Here is a 19,908-nt window from a genome sequence, read left to right as displayed (position 1 = left end):
AGGGAAGAACAGAGGGGGTCACGGGAGGGCGGTGCTCCGTGGGACACTTACTCCCTGATGGTGAATGGGCCCCGCGGCTGTTTCCCCAACCAAAAGACCACCTGCACCCTACCCCTAGTTACCCATTCCTCGACCCATCCCCCTTTGACCAGACTGAGCCTGGAGCCCTAGCCAAGACCAGGCACCCAGCAGGCACTCAACAGCAGAAGACTTCTGGGTGTAAGAAGGGAAAGAGGAAGCCAGGTGAGCTGGCAAGCTGGTGCTGAATCCCACCCAGCACTTGGGAGGCAGAGGCAGGCAGGTCTCTGAGTTCGAAGCCAGCCTGGTCTACAGAGTGAGTTATATAGGACAGCCGGGCTACACGGAGAAACCTTCCCAGTTTCTCTAGCTGTATATAAAATGCACCTGCACGTAGGATGGGGTTACTGACAACAGGGCTGGGGGGGGGCAGGCCCATAGTTCCTGTGTCCCGACATGGAGGTTTTGGGTGCCCCCCCCCTGAAGACAAAGGTCTTAGGTATCCCAGGTTGGCCTGTAACCAAAGATGACCTCGAGCTTCTGATCCTGCTGCCTCTGCCCACCGGGCGCTGGAATTCTAGGTGCGCGCCACTACACGTCGGCGTTGATTTGGTGCTGAGGACTGAACTCAGGGCCGCATGCATAGTAGGCAAGCACTCTCCCAACGGAGCTGTGTCTCCAGCCCTTGATGTTTTATTATTATTATTATTATTATTATTATTATTATTATTATTATTACTCATTTCTGTTCTGAGGCAGGGTCTCCCTGTGTTGTCGAGGCCGATCTTAGAGTGGCCAGAGGCCAGCCAAGGCTTCTCACAGCCCTTCAGGGCTGAGACGGGCAGACAAGTGATCGCGTCCTCTATGGTCAGCGATGACCTGTGTGGAGGTGACCTGTGTGGAGGCAGCTGTCTGCAACCCCAGAGATCCCAGACCTGCAGAGGTCATGGCCTTCTGCCAGCAGTCCCTCCAACAGCGGGGCTGGTGGTGTGCCAACGTGCACCATCATAGGGGTCTATGTGCCCAGTGGCATGCTTGGAGATAAAGAGCCTGCTGAGCACAGGCCACCTCCTCCATGAAGCCCCCCTGCTCTTTCCCTGCAGAAGGTGCCTCCTTGGTACATCAGTACCCCAGCTCTCTGTCTTTGGTGCTTTGTGGCTTGCTCTGTATATGATCTGACCGTGGCTCCTTTGGGATGACAACCATAGCGCTCTCCTTCCTTGAGCCTTTGACGTGACACTCTAAATGCTGAACAGCTGGATGGGGGGTGGCGTGGGGCTGTAGCAGCGTCAGCCTGTGTTCAGAGGGTTACAGTGGCATGCTACGTGGAGAACAGCATGCATGTCGGAGCTCACGGGCCTGAGCTGAGTTTCCCTGCTGCCTGGGGTTTGGGTGGGGCCCCTTCACCTTCCCTGGGCCTGTTTTTGTGAAACACAAGGTTGGGCTGAAGCAGCCAAGTGCAGGGAGAGCTTAGCCATGGGCTTCACGTGGTCGACCCTGTTCACACCCCTTTACCAGCAGAGCGCTTACACACTGGGAGCTTGCACCTGCACTGGGCTACACCCACAACCCTCTCCCAACAAAAGAACCTGGCCACTTTGACCTCTAGCTCCCTACAAACCCTTAGGAGCATTTAGTGGCCAAGCATCTTCTGAAATACAACCTACAACTGAGGAACCAGGCTGATCCAGCCTGAACTTGTTTGGGGTGCCATGCTCAGTAAGGTAAACTATATCCTTTGAGTGAACTATTAGGGGAACCGCCCCCTCCTTATCATGTTATACCTATATATAACTGGGTGTGCATATGGTTAACATCCGGATGTGCCCAATGAACTAAGATTTACATAACCTAAGACTGCTAATCAAACCCCAAAAGACCATCCAGACCCTCCCCTAGCAACCAGCTCCTCCTCTTCCTAGACTTCCTAGAGGAAGTCCCGAGCAATAACCAGGAACTCTTGAGCTGTGCACAATGGCCTGTACTCATGCTTCAATTCTGAATAACATGTGTGTCTTTTTATTTTGCTATTTTTGTGGCTTCTTTTTTAACAAGACACTGAGAACCGGAAACCGTCAGCTCCGTCCCAGTGTGGGCAGCCAGTCAGACTGCAAGGTGCCTGGAATAAACAGCCCCAGGCTCTCTCCCACCTGTGCTGTTAAGTCCCGGGCCGCACTCACCATTTGCTGGGAGGGGAGGCAGCTTGGTGTTGCGGGTGTGCGGAGCTGGGCCGGCCCACGAGCAGGAATCCTTGAGTGACTTGAGTTTTTCTCTCTTCAGCTGCTCAAAGCGATGCACGGTGGTCATGTGTTTGCGCAGCTGCAGGCCGCCAGTGGAGGGGGCGGCCAAGGCTGAGGTGTCAGCTCCTGGAGGTGGGTCATCCAGTGCTGTCAGGTCTCCCAGACTCCCGGGCCCTGTCCCCGGCATCTCCACGCCACTGTCATTGTTGGGGGCACTGCCCAGGGGAGAGGGCTCGCTGCTGCAGGATGACTGGACCCCGGGGCTGGATTGACACAGCTGTAAGGACAAGGTGGAAGGCTCAGAGGGTGTGAGAAGTCACCGGGTCCTGTGACCCTCCCACATTCATACCGTGCTGCGCTTGCTTGGGCGGGGACACGAGGAAGCAGGGAACTACTCTGAAGAGGCACCTGCGACCCATCCCTTGTCTACCTGCATGAGATGGTTGAGTCTACCCTTGGCCTTCTTTCCCAACTGTGACGACCCAAACTGCCTTCTATACGTGCAAGGATTTGTCCTGTTGTAGGCAGAAGGTGACTAAGTTCACCAGGAAAGAAGGTATTCAACGCAGGACTGCTGATGTGCCCACAATGAAGGGAGGGATAACGGAAGTCTGGGGACATGCTGGCCAGCCACCTTCTACTGCACAGGGTGCTCTCGACAGGCCAGGGGTAGGTGTTAAAGAACGGAAGGAATGGGAGGAGCAGGGAGCTAAGGGGTGTAGCCATTGCCTGCATGGCCACGCCAAACTGACTATGCCGTTAGTTTTACATATCAACTTGACACCGTCTAGAGTCACCTGGGAAGAGATTCTTAATGAGGAGTTATCTAGATCAGATTGGTCTGTGTGCCTGTCTGTGGGGGACTGTCTTAATTGTAAATTGAATGTGGGTGGCACCACTTCATGGGCTGGGTCCTGAACTGTCTGAGGGAAGACAGCCAGCTTCGAGAAGCAGCGGGCAGTGATGCGTAATTTTCCCTTTGCTGTTGACTGTGGGTGTGATGTGCTCAGCTGCTTGAGATCCTGCCTTGATTTCCCAAAAGTGATGGGTAGGGATCTGGAATTGCAGCTCAAATCCTTTGCTCACAATTGCCCTCCTTTGCTTTTTTGCCAGAGTATTTGCCACAGTGACAGAAATAAAACCAAGAAAAAAAGCCAAGAATACTTGGCTCTTCCTCTGGGCTGGGCTGGGGCAGGCAAATCAATCAACGGCACAGCACTCTACAGTATCCAGTGTGGCCTGAGATGGGTCCCGGAAGCAAACCCTCCACCCGGCAGCTCATTTCTGGGTCAAATGCTTTCCCTGTCCCAGCCTCTTCCTTGGGAAGATGCAACAATACTGCATGCCCAGTTTAGGGGAGATGCTCCCAACAAGCAGGACTCTGTAGGTCTTGACCATGGTGCCCTCCACAATTCTTTACTCCATCTAGCCTAGACTCACCCCTGCTCTCCCTTGATCTCCCTCCACACCTCACCCCTGCCCTCCCTTGCTCCCCAGGCCTCACCCCTGCCCTCCCTTGCTCCCCAGGCCTCACCCCTGCCCTCCCTTGCTCCCCAGGCCTCACCCCTGCCCTCCCTTGCTGTGGATTCCTTGCTCCTCACACCTGCCAGACTCCTTCTTGCTGCCCATCTCTACCTATTCCCATGGTGCCATCTGTCACGGGCCTCTCCAAAGGCCAGTTCAATCTCTGCCCAGCCAAGGGCACTGAAACAGGAGCCCAGTCCGCCCTCTCCCCCTGGGCACTCCCGCCCTCCCCCCCATTCCTCCGCTCACCTCAGCAGCGTCTATCCTTAGGGGAGGTACAGTTGGGAAAAAGAGGTGGAGACAAGGAACAGGTGGTTAGAACGGAAGGAGCAGAGGCTAGAGGGGGACGACACAGACAGGGGCAGAGGGGCGGGGACCCGCAGTGGTACCCAGGTACTGGATGAAGAGGCAAACACATCCTGCACAGAGCAGCATGGAGGAAGGGCATCCCCCGCCCCAGCCTCAGCTGCCCAGCAGGAGCTGGGCCAGAGAAGGCGGCCGAAACGAGACAGGTTTCATGAGGGGTACAAGGTGATAAAGGAGGAAAGCTGAGCTGGAGCAAGGTGGGGCATCGTTTCCTTCTGAGAAGGGGGTGCAAGAGGGGGCTGGGCTTCTGGGCCTTGTGCAGAGCTGGAGAATCGCCCCCCACCAGCTGGGCACCCAGCTCTGTCTTACCCCGGAGCTCTCTGTCTTGATGGCTTTGATGTGTAGGCAATCCTCCAGAGTGTGGCTGGTGCTGCTGGCCTCCACACCGTCCTCAGACCCCCGGCCACCCGGCTCAGCGCTGGCCTCATTGTCCCCATTCTCCTTGAGCAGCGGCGCACGGAGGTGCACATCATTGCGTTGCTTCTTGGTGACATGGGCATCTGGCCCATGGACCGTCTTCACATGCTTGCGGAGAGAGCTGGGGTCTGTGTACCTCTTGGTGCAGCCTGGGATCTTGCAGATGTAGGGTTTCTAGGAAGAGGGCCAGGCCTGGGTTATGGATGGGGACCCAAGGAAAACTCTAAATGGGTGAGATACCTGTTGTGAAGCCGTCCCATGTTCCCTGGCAGCCCCGGCTGGCACAGGGGGTAAGCGCTTCAACATGCTCACATCCTGTGGGATGAGCACACCAGGTCAAGTCCACAGGAGCCTGGCCTCCCGATCTACCTGGCATACTACCCCCACATGCAAAGAAGGCACACTCTCAAAAGAACTCTTGGCTCAAGAAGCTGGTGACATGGATCAGAAAGAGTGTGGGTGGGAAAGACCCACATGCTCCCCCAGGAATCAGGACTGTGACTTCAAGCTCATTAGCCCTTCATGTCTCTGTCGAAAGTAGATAGGACCAAGGAAACTTCCAATCACCTGGCCATAGAGAGCATACTTGAGCATCTGAACATCTTGTCTCTGTCCTAGGCTTGGTCTCACTCAAATCCACAGACACAAACCATCACAGACATAAACCTAACCCTGTACATATATTCACACACATATATAACATACATATACATATATAAACCACCCTTACTTGTTGTGGAACCATCTTTGTACACTGTAAATAAATATGGCTCTCATTTTTAATAAAACGCTGATTGGCTGATGTCTAGGCAGGAGGTTTTTCAGGGCAGAGAGAATGCTGGAAAGAAGGGTGGAATCAGAGGAGTCTCAAGCAGATGCAGAGAGAAGCAAGATGAATGTACCATGTTGAAATAAGGTAAGAAATGTGGGTTAATTTAAAATGTAAGAGTTAGCTAGAAACAAGCCTGAGCTATCAACCGAGCATTTATAATTGACAGTAAGTCTCTGAATGGTTATTTGGGAAGTGGCTGGAGGAATAGAGCTGATTACAGTCCTGACAAAAAAACTCTGCCTACACTCACTCATATCTACACAAACATGGATATACTTACAAATCTACACCTGGCTCCACATACACTCCATATATGCACCCACCACACACATTCAAATGCACAACACACACGTAATTACCTTCATACATGTATACATGCTCCTATAGCTACATGTGCATAAGGTACTTATACACATGAACATCTTATATCTACATACAGATATATATGTACTACCCTTACACATATATGCATACACATACACTACATATACTAATCTTCCAATCCATACAGATAATGTAACCTACTTTACTCCCATACCTATACATGTGCATATAAATACACATCTCCACATCATCTATATACATAGGTGTACACATACACATCCATACTCCTCCCCAAGGCTAGCTACAATCTGCAGAGATCCCAAGGGGTCCAGAAGCCTTGGTGAATGCCTCTAATTTCTAACGTGCACTGAAGAAAGGTCTCTTTGCAGCCCATGCTGCATCTAGGGTGTGAGTAATACTCTTTTCCCCAGGGATGGGGAGATGGCTCAGTGGTTTAGGGTACTTGTTGCTCTGGCAGACGACCTGGGCTCAATTCCTAGTACCTACATGGTGGCTTGCAATGATCTGTAACATCAGTTCCAGGGGATCTGACCCACTTTTCTGGTTGGGCACATACATGATGCATATACACAGAGGCAAAACATTTATTAATATCAAATTATTTATACATGCGCACGCACGCACACATGTGCATGCACACACTCTCTGGTCTGCCTGAACCACAGAGATTGTATAGGTTAGCTGGGACTAGGAGTTCCTGTTGAGTCCCTTCCTTGGCTCTCTCAGGCCAGCCCAGGGGCTCTCCTTGCTCTGGGCAGGCGGTTGATGGCCCAGTGGAGCTGAGGCAGGCCCTCCAGAGCAGGAGCTGCAGCATGTGCAAAGGGCTGATGGCATCGGGCAGCTGTTCTGTGGGCAGACACCTACTGTGGGTAAAGCAATGGCCCAGGACAGTTTCACAGCTTCAGAGAGCTTGCATCCCCTCTCTGAGTGTCAGGTTCCTTATCTGCAGCCCAGGCAGCAGTGGCCAGAGAAGAGTGCATCTCTGGACATGCTCAGAACTTAGAAACCAGGAAGCTCTGTGTGTGTGGTTCTTCCTGAGGCACCATACACCTAGATTTTTGAGAAGGGTCTCTCATTGTCCTGGATCACGCCATGCTAGACTGGCTAGACTGGCAAACCCCAGGGATCACCCTGGCTCTACCTCCCCAGCACTGGGATTATAAACATGCACCGCTATGTCCAGTTTTCAGGCCATTCTCTTTTGATTTCAGTTTCTGTGGACCCCATGGGGGCATCTGTATTTATTAACTGAGGTGCAGAGTGTCAGTGTGCCATGGAACTTTATGGAGCATCTGCTATTTGGGGGAGGGGCCATAGTGTATAGACCTGCTGATATAAGCAGGTCTGTGGAAGCAGAGTGGCCGGTGGGGGAGGGCCATCTGGCATATGGTTTGTGCTGGTTAGCTTTATCTATTCAGAACCACGTGGGAAGAGAGTCTCAGTGAGCCACTGTCTGTTTTGGATTGGCCTATGGGCATGCCTGTGAGGTACTGTCTTAATTAAGCTGATTGATATGGAAGACCCAGCCCACTGTGGGCAGACCATGCCCTAGGCAGGAGGTTTGAGTCCACGCAGTCAAGTAAGTAAGCGTGCATGCATTCATTTTGCTCCTGACTATGGGTGTTGTATGATGGCTGAAGATCCTGACTTGATTTCCCCATAGCAGACTGTAACCTGGAATTGTAAGTTGAGCTGACGTCCTTTTCTCCCTAAGTTGCTTTTGGTCAGGGTATTTTACCAGAGCAACATAAACAAGACTCGAGCATGCTGTCCACTAGTCAAGGGCAAAGCATTTCCACACGTCGGGCACATCCCCGTCATGAGTACCTCATTGGAGTGAGTGCGGTTCTGGTGTTTGGCGCGGTCCGAGGCGTTGGAGAAGGCCTTGTTGCAGCCCTCGTGTTCACACACGTATGGCTTCTCCCCCGTGTGGGACCGCAGGTGTGTCTTCAGGTTCTCCAGGCGAGAGTAGGCCTTGGAGCAACCCTCGAACTGGAAGGAGGCGGACAGGTCAGAAAGGACACTCCATATGCAGCCGAGGCCGCTGCACCCCAGGGGCTCTCCTCCTCCCCCTCCCTGCCCTCTCCTGTGGCGCCCATTCCCACTCCGCACCCCGAAGAATGCGTGATGGTAGTAATGACGGTTACTCTCTCCTCTGGAAAACACTGAGAGGGCCGGAAGTGTAAGACTGCAACTCAGACATATCAAAGACCGGATGCAAGAGCTTTACCGTGGAACACATGAGCACACATGCACGTATGTATGTGTGACGTTTACATAAACCAAAGCACATATTTATAAGCTGCCCAGTTCTTCCCTGTTTGCTTCCCCTGTCAACGTTATGTGAAGGTTATGATTTCTCCACAGCCCAGCTCTCATTAACTGTCTTCTGTTTTGTTCTGAAAGATTTTTATTTTATGTGTATGCGTGTTTTGTCTGTACATGTATCTGCACACTACATATGTGCCTGGTGTCCAAAGCACCAAATGAAGGATGGATCCTGTGGACCTGGAGTTACAGGGGGTACTGAGCCACCATGCTGGTGCTGGAAACTGAACCTGGGTCCTTTGGAAGAGCTGTGAGTGCTTTGAAGTGCTGAGCCATCTCTCCAGTGCCTGTTTTATCTCGTTTTTGAGACATGTTCTCATATAGCCCAGGCTGGCCCCAAACTCACTATGTAGCTAAGGATGGTCTTGACCTTCTGACCTCCCTGCCTCTACCTCCTAAGTGTTGGGGTGAAAAGCACACACAATCACACGCAGTGTATGTGGTCCTGGGAGTGGAAGCCAGGGCCTTGTGTGTGCTAGGCAGGTACTCTGTCAGCTGAACTATTTTTATCCCCTCCCTCTGCCAAACTCTTAGAAGAAAACAAGGCAGGAGGCTGGTTGAATCATTGTGACCATGAGCTAGGCAGCCAGTTCAAAGATACGACAGCTAAAAATTGGATTTCACTAAATTAAGCTTTTGTGCTTCAAAGGATATTATCCAGAAAACGAAGACAACACACAGAATTGGGAAAATATTTGCCAACTGTATGTAATGATCTAAAACCTAGTTATAAAGGAATTCTTGTAACCAAGCAACAAAACGACAAGCTCTGTTTCCCAAAGATGGACAGCTAGGGACCAGGGAGACAGCTCCATGGGTAAAGGCATTTGCTGCCGGCCCTGTGTCCGGAACATCTTCCCTGGGACCCACATGGCGGAAGGAGAAAACAGATTCTGGCAATCAGTTCTCTGACTTCTCTGCATGTCTCACCCTCTTTCCCCTGTCCTGCCGCATAAATAAATGCAATTAAAATGTTTTCAATGGGCAAGAGCCAGTTTGACAGCGTTTGTCATTGGGAAACACTAGTTGAAGCCGTAAGGAGACGCTGGGGGGTCAGGGCCTGTTCTGAACTGTGTGCGAGTCGCCTGCAGTGGGAGGAGGCTCACCGTGCACTTGTGCGGCTTCTCACCCGTGTGCCTGCGCATGTGGACAACCAGCATGTACTGCGCCTTGAAGGGCTTCTGCTCCCGCGTGCAGGCCTGCCAGCGGCACACGAACTCCTTCTTCTCCCCGTGGATGTGCTCGTTGTTGATATGCTGTTGGGAGGGGAGACAAGGGGTGGTGGTGAGTTCACGGGCCACCTCCCTGGGCCGGCCCCTCGGAGAGCCTGGCTCACTCTCCACTCAGCTGGGCCCACCCAGTGTGCAGAGGCCCTCCTCCCCCAGTGGACTGTCACCCCGTCCCAAAGCCTCCACCTAGGACATACAGACCATTCAACCTCAGAGTGGGCGTGCACACTGTGTGTGTGTGTGTGTGTGTGTGTGTGTGTGTGTTCACACATGTGCATGTGTGGGCATGAGTGTGCATTCACTCTTACACGTGAGTGCACAGTGCATGTGTGGTGGGGGGCCGAGGACAACCTGGGGTGCCCGTCCTCACCACCTTCCACCTTGTTCTCTCTTTGCTGCTGCATATGCCAAGGCTGGCCCAGGAGCTCCCAGGGACTGATTCTCCTGCCTCCACCTCTCATCATCGCTCCAGGCATCCCTGAGATTACAGACTCCTGCTCCAGTGCCTCACTTTTATGTGGGTTCTGAGGGTTCAAACTCACATCCTCATCCTTGTGCGGCAAGCACGTTTACCCATGGAGTCACTTCCTCAGCCTTCAATCAATCGCCCCCCCTCTTAACTGTCGCCTTGGAGACCTGAGAGGCCCTCCCACCCAACCCCCACAGGATTTTCCAGAGAAGATCCATGCATAGATAGGACCTTGCTGAAGGAAGTTGGTGGTGATGGAGGCATCTCCTCGGGGTCTGCCCTGAACCCCGACTCTGCCTTTGATCTGCTTCCTGTCTGCCACGAGGCCAACAGCTCTGCTCCACCAAGGGCATGGAGCTAAGGGACCAGGGACAAACTCTCAGATCCTCCCTTGCGTGAGCTGGCTCTGTCAGGTAGGCCGTTACAGCAACTCCAAGGTAAGCAACACACCTTGCACTCCCCTGACTTCCCCAAGACACAGAAGAATACTAGGAGATAAAAGGGACAGGCAGGAGCGGAAGCTGTCCCTGGAAGAAGCCTCTCACTGTCCGGTAACTGGGAATTCCAGCACGATTAGCATTTGCTGTGAAGGCTGATGACATGCAGATAATACTTTCAAATGGAAATGTTAAAACAGTGATAAACTGCGCTTGGCCTTGAGCATAGATGGATGGCCTTGAATATGGCTTTATTCTTCTAGGTATTTTCTGGAAACCTCACAGTGAGTCTGCAATGAAAACACATCAGCTTCCCGCGCAGCCCTGTGAACCAGGGAGGTTCTCTGCCAGCTGGAAGTCTACCAGTGAACATCAGGATCCACCTGTGAGATCACTCCGGTTACACAGCCACCAGGACAGTGCTAACTGACAACCTGGTAGAATCTAGAATCATCTGAGAGATGGCCCTGGGGCAGGCTGATGGGGCATCCTGTGACTGCACTGAGGCAGGAAGACCCACGCACTGGTTAGGCTGTACCTTGACTGGGATCCTGGACTGTATAAAGGTGCAAGGGTGTGCACGGAGCAGGGGCAGCAGCATGCATCCCTTCCTCTGTTTCCTTATGGTGAATGCATCCTGACCACCTAGACATGCCTGATGGCATGGATGGCACCCTGGACTGTGGGCGAAACGAGGCCTTTTCCTTAACGTTGCCTTGTTGGGTATTTCATCACAGCAACAGAGAAGGAGCTAAGAAAGCAATCCTCTGAGAAAGTCACCTAAATTGTAAAGACACTTGGGGTGACTCTCTCTAGAGAAGCCCACACCCACAGTGGGTGTGTCTTCATCCTTGCCCTAAGAACCTCTCTTTTTGTTGACCTCTGTGCTTACATTTCTGTTAAAATATCTTAACAAACTGCTACTCAGGGACTAGCGAGAAAGGTCCATGGGTCTCGGTGCTGCTTCCAAGCCTGACAAACCCGAGTTTGATCCCCAGGACCCACGCGGCAGAGGGAGAACGCTGACTCCCACAAGTTGTCCCCGGACCTCCACAAGCATGCTGTGGCACATGCACAAACAGACTATATAAATAAATTCATTTAAAAAACAAACGAACTCCATCTCTGCTTTTTACTGACCGACCCTGAAGTTCTTTGTTGTGGTGAAGTCCATGAATCTCAGTTTAATCTGAGCCGATGTCTCTAAAATGGACTCTTCTGGTGGCTGCCGTCAGCAGCCTGGAGCTGTGTCTCCCACCCCCACTCACCATGTGAGACCCTCCCTTCTCGTGCCCGTTCTCGCCAGTGTGTAGAGGGCACTGACCCGCCCACATGACCCATGAGAGCACGTGACACCTGGGATAATTCCCAGCCAGTGTGCCTCCTTGTGCCGGCTGCATTTCCCAGTTTGCTATCGAGGGCAAGTGCTGGGGACGGAACTCAAAGGTAGAATGCCTGTCCAGCACGCGTGAGGCCCTGCACCCAGCCCCCACCCCAAATGCTGCTTTTGTGTTGGTAGGTGGGCGCTCATGAATGCAGGTGTGCATGGGGGCCAGAGGCCAGCACGGCCTGTCCCCCCCCACTCTCCCCTGCATTTTTTGCGACAGGGTCTCTCACTGAACCTGGGGTTACTAGTTCAGCAAGGCCAGCTGGCCAGTGAGCTTCAGGGGTCCTTGCGTCTCCATCTCCCCAGGGCTGGGACTATAGATGAAGCACCACCACACTTGGCCTTTTATGTGGGCGCTGGGGGTCAGAACTCAGGTCTCCAGGTCTGCATGGCAAACATTTGTCCGACTGAGCCATCTCTCTGGCTCCTTCCCTCAGTTTACTGATGATTAAAGGCAGCCCCCATACCCCAGGCGAGGCTCAGGGTCTGGCCTATGGGGAGGTGGTGATTATGGTGATGTTCCTGAGGTACAAGCGCCAGGTGCTGGCTAAGTGTGCGGTGAGGCCGACATGCTGATATTCCTGCTTCAGAGATGTGGAAAGGAGAGATCCTACCACTGGGGAATGGAGTTTGCTCGGCTCTGCCTCTGAGGGAGGCTACAGCTACCTCCTGACCCTTGGCTGTGGGTTCAAGGCGTGGTGCCAGGCTGACCCTGGGGCTAAACAGCCTAGATGAGTGAGGAGGGTCAGCCAAGGACACAGCACGGCCACTGCCCGACTCTGTACTTTACAGGGCACTCGGAGGAAACGCAAACTCATGTGCTGTAGCCTCTTCCAGACAAAGACATTTATAGTCTACACAGCTGTCCCGAACCAAGTGGCAGGCTCTGGCAGCACCTTGTCCTAGAAGATGAAAAGCCGCTGGCCTGATGTCCCGTGCCGCATGCCCGACTGCCATGCCTAGATAACACCACCTTGGGAGCAAGTAAAATAGCAGCCCTTTGAACTTCCAGAAGAACCTTCTCCTACCAGCCTCCCGTTTCCATTCATAAAGCCTTTCAGATGAGAAAAATGCTTCCTGACTACGCCTTTCATTTTTTTCTTATTGGTTTACTTAGCGACAAATTGTTAATAATGGATGGGGGCTCTGGCTTGCCATCCGTCTTCCCAGAGAGCGGAGGCAGTGCTAGGCAAAAGCAGATCCTCTTTGCCGAGCAGACTGATCTTTCCAGGGCCAGGTAGATAGGGTCCCCTAGGGCCACAGAGAGAGCCCTGGAGCAGCCCTTCCTGGATAAGATAGGATCTAGCTGAGGGATTCTGTCTGCTGGTATTTCCCCCTTGGTTTTGGAGGCAGACCCTCTCAGTGGTCTGGAACTCAGCAGGCAGGCTAGTTGGTTGGCCTGAGATCCACAGGCATGCATCTCTCTTGGCCTCCTCACTGCTAGGATTAAAAGCATCCGATGATACCCCACCCAGGCCTTTTTAAAAAGGGTTCTTGGGAACCCAAACCAGGCCTTCCAAGCACCCTGCTGACCGAGCTGTCTCTCCAGCCACTGAGCACATTGTTTACATCGTCACCTCTGTCCTTTCGCTTGAGCCCAGGTCCAGCCCAAGACTGCTCACTCCTCCAACCTAAGAGCATGCAGCACCCAGCTCTGATTATTGCCTCTCCCATCATTTACTTCAAAGAGGTTGAAAGTATAGCTTCCAGATCTAGAAGGAACTTCCTGGGCGTGTGGGCTACAGCTAGGAGCAGGCAGTTTGGCTGGCCCCTCCCCGGGTTGGGGAAGGCTCCTCTTCATTATCAGTTCCCCAGTTCTCACCCTCTGTGTGTTCCTGGACTTTCATGGATGTGTTTGGGGTGGGGTGAGGAGGCTCCCAGGCATCTGGTCACCATGCCTCCCACTTGCAAAAGGTGGGGCTCCCCCTTCAGCCCCTTCTCTGCATCACAGGCCTCGGAAGGCTCTAGGTCCATTGTGGCTGGGGCTCAGCACCCCTAGGCGGGAGCTGGGGTCGCAGGCTTACATGCACCAGCTGCTCCTGCGTGTCGTATTCCTTTGTACAGTCTGCCCAGTGGCAGTTGGTCTCGTAGATGACCACCTCGGCCTCCTGCTTACAGTCGTCCCTGTCCAGGTCTTCCTTGAGATCGGCCAGCTGTTCCTGGGAGGAGGGAAGACCACATCCACGTGAGCCACACCTGGCTACCCGGTCCTAGGGATAGGGTGAGACTATCCTCAGGGGTTCATACTAAGGACTCCAGGCTGGCACGGGTGTGGACGCACATTCACATACACAATATACGTACTCGCGTACATACACATGCACAATGCATGCACAATGTGTACACACACAGCATGTGCACACAGAGTCACACTCGTTCCCGATTTCCTCAGCTCAGCCTAATGACACCCTTGTGGCCGGTGGCAGTCCTGGGCCCTTCCTGTTGTATCACGAAGCTGTTCTGGCCAGCACATCCTTCCCTCCTGATCTGCATGTGAATAGGCGTAAAGAAGGCCCTGGCCTCTGCCTCTGTGGTTTGGTTCCCACTATTGGTAGTTGAGGTGAGCTCTGTAGTCACTGGAGATGGAAACCCTGTTAAGTGTGTGGGGGTCCTGCCTGGACAAAGGAGACACCCCCCCACCCCCGCTACCTTCATGTCTTTGCCCTTCCAAATCATCGGTTTTCATACTGTTTCCTCTTCCCCAAGTGCACATGGGCACTCAGCTCACATCAGCACAGTGCTGCGGACTGTCGGACACTGCAGAGAGGATGCAATCCCCAGAGACTGCTGTCAGGCATGCCTCCCTGCCACAGCTCCAAACTCGGGCTCTTCATTCTTGTCTCACAGCCAGGGAAACTGAGGCTCAGGGAGAGAGACCTTTCCTCTCCGCAGCAAATCCTGGGTCTGGAGTAGCCTAGATCTGGACTTGTGTCTCCCTCCGGTTAGCTTAAACTGCCACCCTGACGCAGCCTAAGAGTCACCTGAGAAGGGAGCCTCACTTGAGGGACAGCCTAGATCAGATCGGTCTGCGGGCAGTTGGTGGCGGGGTGGGGTGCTGGTGGACGCTGTCTTGTTAATTGATGTAGCGGGACCTGTGGGTGGTGCCACGCCTAAGGCAGATGGTCCTGGGTTGCATGAGAAAGCTAGCTGAGCAGGAACCAGGGAGCAGAGCCTCCAGGACTTGTGCTTCAAGCTCCTGCCCTGGCTTCCCTTGGGGACGGGCCTGTCCTGGAAGTGTAAGGGAACTGATCCTTTCCTCTCCCACTTGTGTTTGGCCAGAGAGTTTTATAACAGCGACACCATGGGAACATTACATTCCTCTGACCACATTAGGGGTATGAGGCCATTTCAAAGATACAAAGAAAAAGCCTCGGACAGGTGCAGGTGCCCCAGGCTGGGTGGCAAGGTCCCGGGAGGGCCTGTGAAGTCTGCCGAGGACAACCCAGTGTTCCGTGGATCTGCTAGGCATTCTGGGAGCCAAAGCAAGGCCAGGGGCAGTTATAAGGACTTGCTTTACAGTTGAACTTATTTTAAAAACCAGCAGGAATGTATCCTGTCTCTCTCTCTGAAAGAGCTTCTGGGTTGTGGATACAGCTCAAGGGTGTTTGCCGAACACACACAAGACCGCCGATTTCATTCCCTGTACTGCAAAACAAAGAAACAAACTAAGGAAGAGCCACCAGGAAGTCAAGAAACTGCTGGCTGGCCGGGCGGTGCTGGCGCTCGCCTTTAATCCCAGCACTCGGGAGGCAGAGGCAGGCAGATCTCTGTGAGTTCGAGGCCAGCCTGGTCTACAGAGTGAGCTCCAGGACAGGTACCAAAAACTACACAGAGAAACCCTGTCTTGAAAAACCAAAAAAAAAAAAACCAAAAGAAAGAAACAAAAAGAAAAGAAACAAAACAAAACTGCTGGTTACCAGGGACAAGCTCTTGCTGGGTTAAGAACCCCAGTGTCCACTGGTGCGGGTCACTTAGGGACAGTGAGCTCACCTCAGAAGTGCAGGATTCCCCATGGTGGGCCACAGACACAGGCCTTCTCTGATTTTGCATTGGGGCTGCAACTTCTTCCGAAAGGGATCCCTGGTTCACCATCAGGGACCCTCTCAACAAATGCCCTTGCTCTGCAGAGGACAGTGCTGCCACTGTGCTGATATAAGCTGGCTGACTAGCTACATTGAGAGGTCAGTCAGGATAATGCCTCACTTCTGGGTATCCAGCAGCTAGGGGCTGTTGAGATGAGCCCGTAGAGGAGGCCAGAAGGTCTCCTAATAAGGCAGTGTAACAGAAGAATGTCTGGGAACACCTTCACTACTCGGCCAGGCGGCGGTGGCACACGCCTTTAGTCCCAGCACTCGGGAGGCAGAGGCAGGCGGATGGATCTTTGTGAGTGCGAGGCCAGTCTGGGCTACAGAGCAAGATCCAGGACAGGCACCAAAACAACACGGAGAAACCCTGTCTCAAACAAAACAAAACAAAGAGACCCGAAAACATCTTCACTACCCATATACTCTGCCCAGTTTATACTGCACCAAGAGAACTGGGCACCAGCACGCCCAGTGGTGGGCTGCTCCAAGGCCACAGCAGGGATTCTCCCAGTCTGCAATTTAAGGGTTTCAGCAGAGAGTAAAGTCACTACTCTGTCTTTTCTACTCTGGTGTGGCACAGAGCCTGTCTCCTTGTGAGGAAAAGCCCTCTGCGGTGACTGTGAATGGATTGCCTTCCTGTGGCCCCATTTATTTGAGACAGGGTTTCATAGAGCTCAAGCATTTACTGTGCTGCCCTGGCTGGCCTTAAATTCCCAGTCCTCCTGCCTCCACCTCCAGAGTGCTGGGATCCCAGGACTGTCCACCCTGCCCAGTCTGCTCCTCTGGTTTCTTTCTCGGCATGTTACTGGTGCATAAGAAGACTACAGATTTTTGTGTGTTCATATGCATCCTGCCGCTCTGCTGCAAGTGTTTATCAACTCTGAGAGGTTTCCAGGGGAGGCTTGAGGGCCTCATGCATGTATAGGGTCACGTCATCTGCAAAATAAGGCTGTGCTGAGTCCTTCCCTTCCTGTTTGTATCCCATTTACATCCCTCTCATCATATCGCGCTAGCCGAAACTCTAAGCTCTGTGTTGAACAGGAGTCGGGAAAGTGGACACTCTTGTCTCCCTGATTTTAGTTGGACGGATGCAACAAAATAACCACAGTGAGGAAATCAATCAATCTCAGAAAGACAAGTGCTGCATCCTTTCTCTTGCTTGTGAGTCCTTGCCTGTGTAGATACATAAAATCCTATCTGTACAGACAGCATGGATTAGAAATAAATCTGTCAAGGGGAACAGGGGGCGCTAGTGAGAGGGTAGAGGGAATCAGGGTATGGGGAGAATATGCTACATTATGCACTTATATAAAATTGGCCTTAAGTTACTCTGTATAATAATTGTGTGCATGTGTGTGTGCGTGAGTGCATGGGCATGCACACTCATGCATGTAGAGGACAGAGAGACACAAAGCATGGTCCTTATTCCTATCTTTGCAGACTGGTTAAGGGTCTCGTCAGCATGGACATGAGTGAGTGTGTGTGTGAGTGTGTGTGAGTGTGTGAGTATGTGTGTGAGTGTGTATATGTGTGAGTGTGTATATGTGTGTGAGTGTGTATATGTGTGTGAGTGTGTGTGTGAGTGTGTGTGAGTGTGAGTGTGTGAGTGTGAGTGTGTGTGTGTGTGTGTGTGTGTGTGTGTGTGTGTGTGTGTGTGTTCAGGAACACTGCTGTGCATGAACTGAAGGCCAGAGGAGAGCCTTAGCTGTCACTCCTCAGTCACCGCCCACTTGGTTTTAGGGAGACAGGGTCTCACTGACCCGAGAGCTTGAGGATGCAGTTAGACTGTCTGACTGGCAAGCCCCAGGGATCCACCCGTCTCTGCCTCCCCAGCACTGAGATTATAGGTACATGTCACCGTGTCCAGCTTTTTACATGGGTGCTAGGGATTCAAACTCAGGTCCTCACGCTTATGTGGCAAGCACTTTACTGACTTCCCAGCCCCTTGCAAAAACAGTTTTGTTTTGTTTTGTTTTTAAAGGGCTCTGGGCGCTGGGCAGGGAGAAGAAAGACCTCTGGGTGGCCTTCTTAAGAGTATGGGGCAGTAACGAGGCCCCACCCATGAATGGGGAGTGAGACTCCAAGGTGCTTGGCAAGCACCCATCCCTGTCCCCCTCCCTGTCCTCAACATTCCTGCATGTTTATCTTCCCTGGATGTGAGCTGTCCTCATCAATTCCAGCACACACCCCCTCCCCATGACGGCCAGCCTCGTGGAAACTATGCATCATGTTCAGACTGGCGCTGGTGTCAGTGACAGGAGAAGAGTTTGTCACCAACCCCTCTGTTTGCCTGACAATAAGAGGACCCAATATTTCATGAAAATTAAGTGCCTAGAGCATGCCTGATGGCTTACAGTCCTGATAAAGGATGGGCCAGCAGACGCTGGGAGCCAGGGACTGGAGCCCTTGAGCATCCTCGGTGGCTGGGAACTCCGGAGTGAAGAGATGGAGAGTACGCCACTGTGAGGGCTCGGGGCTGGGAGGCCTAGAGCCAAGGTCAGTAGAGGCCCAGCCTTTCAAGCGGCAGGCTCCTGCTCCAAGAGCAGCAGTGGCCTGCCTGTCCTCCCAGGGAACACAGCAAACAGCAAGGCTTCCGAAGGGCTCTCCACGCATGCTGGCCCCACGCACACTGGCCCCAGGCCACAGTTGTTCCATCCTTACTCTCCCCATCAGGATTTATCCTTCCTGCCACCCGAAGTGACCTAGCAGTTGGCATCCAAGTGTCTGCAAGTCCCCTTCCTCAGGAGCACCAGTAGTAAAGGATGTCGTGCGAGCAGTGAGCTCCAGGAGAGGGGGCAGCCTTAAGGACCAGAGCCATGCAGGAGACGTGAGCAGCTCAGTCCTTTGGCCGAGGCTGTATGTGGGGATAACTGCAGCCTGAAGCAAGGTGGGAGGGAAGGGAACATACGTACTCATTCATTAATTTGGCCATACATTTAGCACATATGGCAAGGTGGAAGAGTAGAACATTCATTCATTCATTTACTCATTTGTATTTGATAAAGATGATATATGTGCAGGGTGCTGAGTTAAGAGGGTCACAGCTCTGTGAGCCCACCTACACTCTGACTTTCTAAGTTCTGCAGATGGCCATCGATCCACTTGCCTACACCATCCATCCATCCATCCATCCATCCATCCATCCATCCATCCACCCTCCACCCACCCATCCACCCTCCCACCCACCCACCCACCCATCCCTCCCTCCGCCTGTTCCTCTCCTTTCTCCCATCCATTCACCACTAGTGCCCAACATCAGCCAAAACAGGAGATCCAGCCTGGTCCCAGCCCAAGGACAGTGGCAGTGGGCAGCAGGTTACCTGTGTCAGTCCTAGTGGGGAGGCTGGCCGCAGGCCCTCGGCTTCAGTCTTGACCTTGCTGCGCTTATGAATGGTGATGGGATTCACGGTGCTGCTCACAGCAGACTCGCTGCTCTGCTTGTTCTGAGGGAGGAGACAGAGGACAGTCTGTCACATGGGCACAAGGCAGAGGACCCCTGAATTCTAACTGAGCTGTGCCTCTGGAGTTTGACCACACAGACCATCTAGGACAACCCTGTATTTGGATATATGTGTGTAGTACGCGTTATATGCGGGTTCACATCTGTATATTTGTGTTCATGTGCACACACATATGTGGAGATCAGAGGTTACTCTTAAGTATGTTTCTTAGCCATCACCCACACTTTTTGAGGGTCTCTCACTGGGACCTAGGACTCCCCAGTTAGGCTAGGCTGGCTGGCCACTGAGCCCCAGAGATCCACCTGTCCCCACCTGCCTAGTGCTAGGTATACAAACATGTATCACCATGTCTGGCTTTTTACTTTTAAATTATTATTTTTTTTATTTTTTGAGACAGGGTTTCTCTGTAGCCCTGGAACTCAGTCTGTAGACCAGGCTGGCCTCGAACTCAGAGACCCGCCTGCCTCTGCCTCCCGAGTGCTGGGATTAAAGGCGTGTGCCGCCGGGCGTTGGTGGCACACGCCTTTAATCCCAGCACTCGGGAGGCAGGGGCAGGTGGATCTCTGTGAGTTTGAGGCCAGCCTGGTCTCCAAAGCGGGTTCCAGGAAAGGCGCAAAGCAACACAGAGAAACCCTGTCTCGAAAAACCAAAGAAAAAAAATAAAATAAAAATAAAGGCGTGAGCCACCACTGCCCGTCAGTGCCTGGCTTTTTAAATGTGGATCCTGGGGATCAAGCTCTGGTCCTCAGGCTTGCAAGGCAAACTCTTCA

General features: G+C 52.8%; 1 protein-coding gene across 1 annotated transcript in view; it reads right to left on the bottom strand.

Annotated features, from left to right (window-relative positions):
• Gli2 (GLI family zinc finger 2) overlaps window positions 1-19,908 on the bottom strand; it is a 237,589-nt gene that overhangs the window by 4,025 nt on the left and 213,656 nt on the right. The window contains exons 8-13 of the mRNA XM_028879813.2: window positions 18,998-19,120; window positions 13,617-13,751; window positions 9,177-9,326; window positions 7,570-7,734; window positions 4,458-4,739; window positions 2,199-2,535 (exon numbers count right to left, since the gene is read on the bottom strand). Coding sequence (XP_028735646.1) covers window positions 2,199-2,535; window positions 4,458-4,739; window positions 7,570-7,734; window positions 9,177-9,326; window positions 13,617-13,751; window positions 18,998-19,120 — 1,192 coding nt within the window. The remainder of the gene's footprint in view (window positions 1-2,198; window positions 2,536-4,457; window positions 4,740-7,569; window positions 7,735-9,176; window positions 9,327-13,616; window positions 13,752-18,997; window positions 19,121-19,908) is intronic.

The sequence above is a fragment of the Peromyscus leucopus genome, chromosome 15 (assembly GCF_004664715.2).
Source record: "Peromyscus leucopus breed LL Stock chromosome 15, UCI_PerLeu_2.1, whole genome shotgun sequence".
Lineage (NCBI taxonomy): Eukaryota > Metazoa > Chordata > Mammalia > Rodentia > Cricetidae > Peromyscus > Peromyscus leucopus.
Note: the sequence above shows the minus strand (reverse complement) of the source record. Positions and strands in the feature narration are given on the sequence as shown.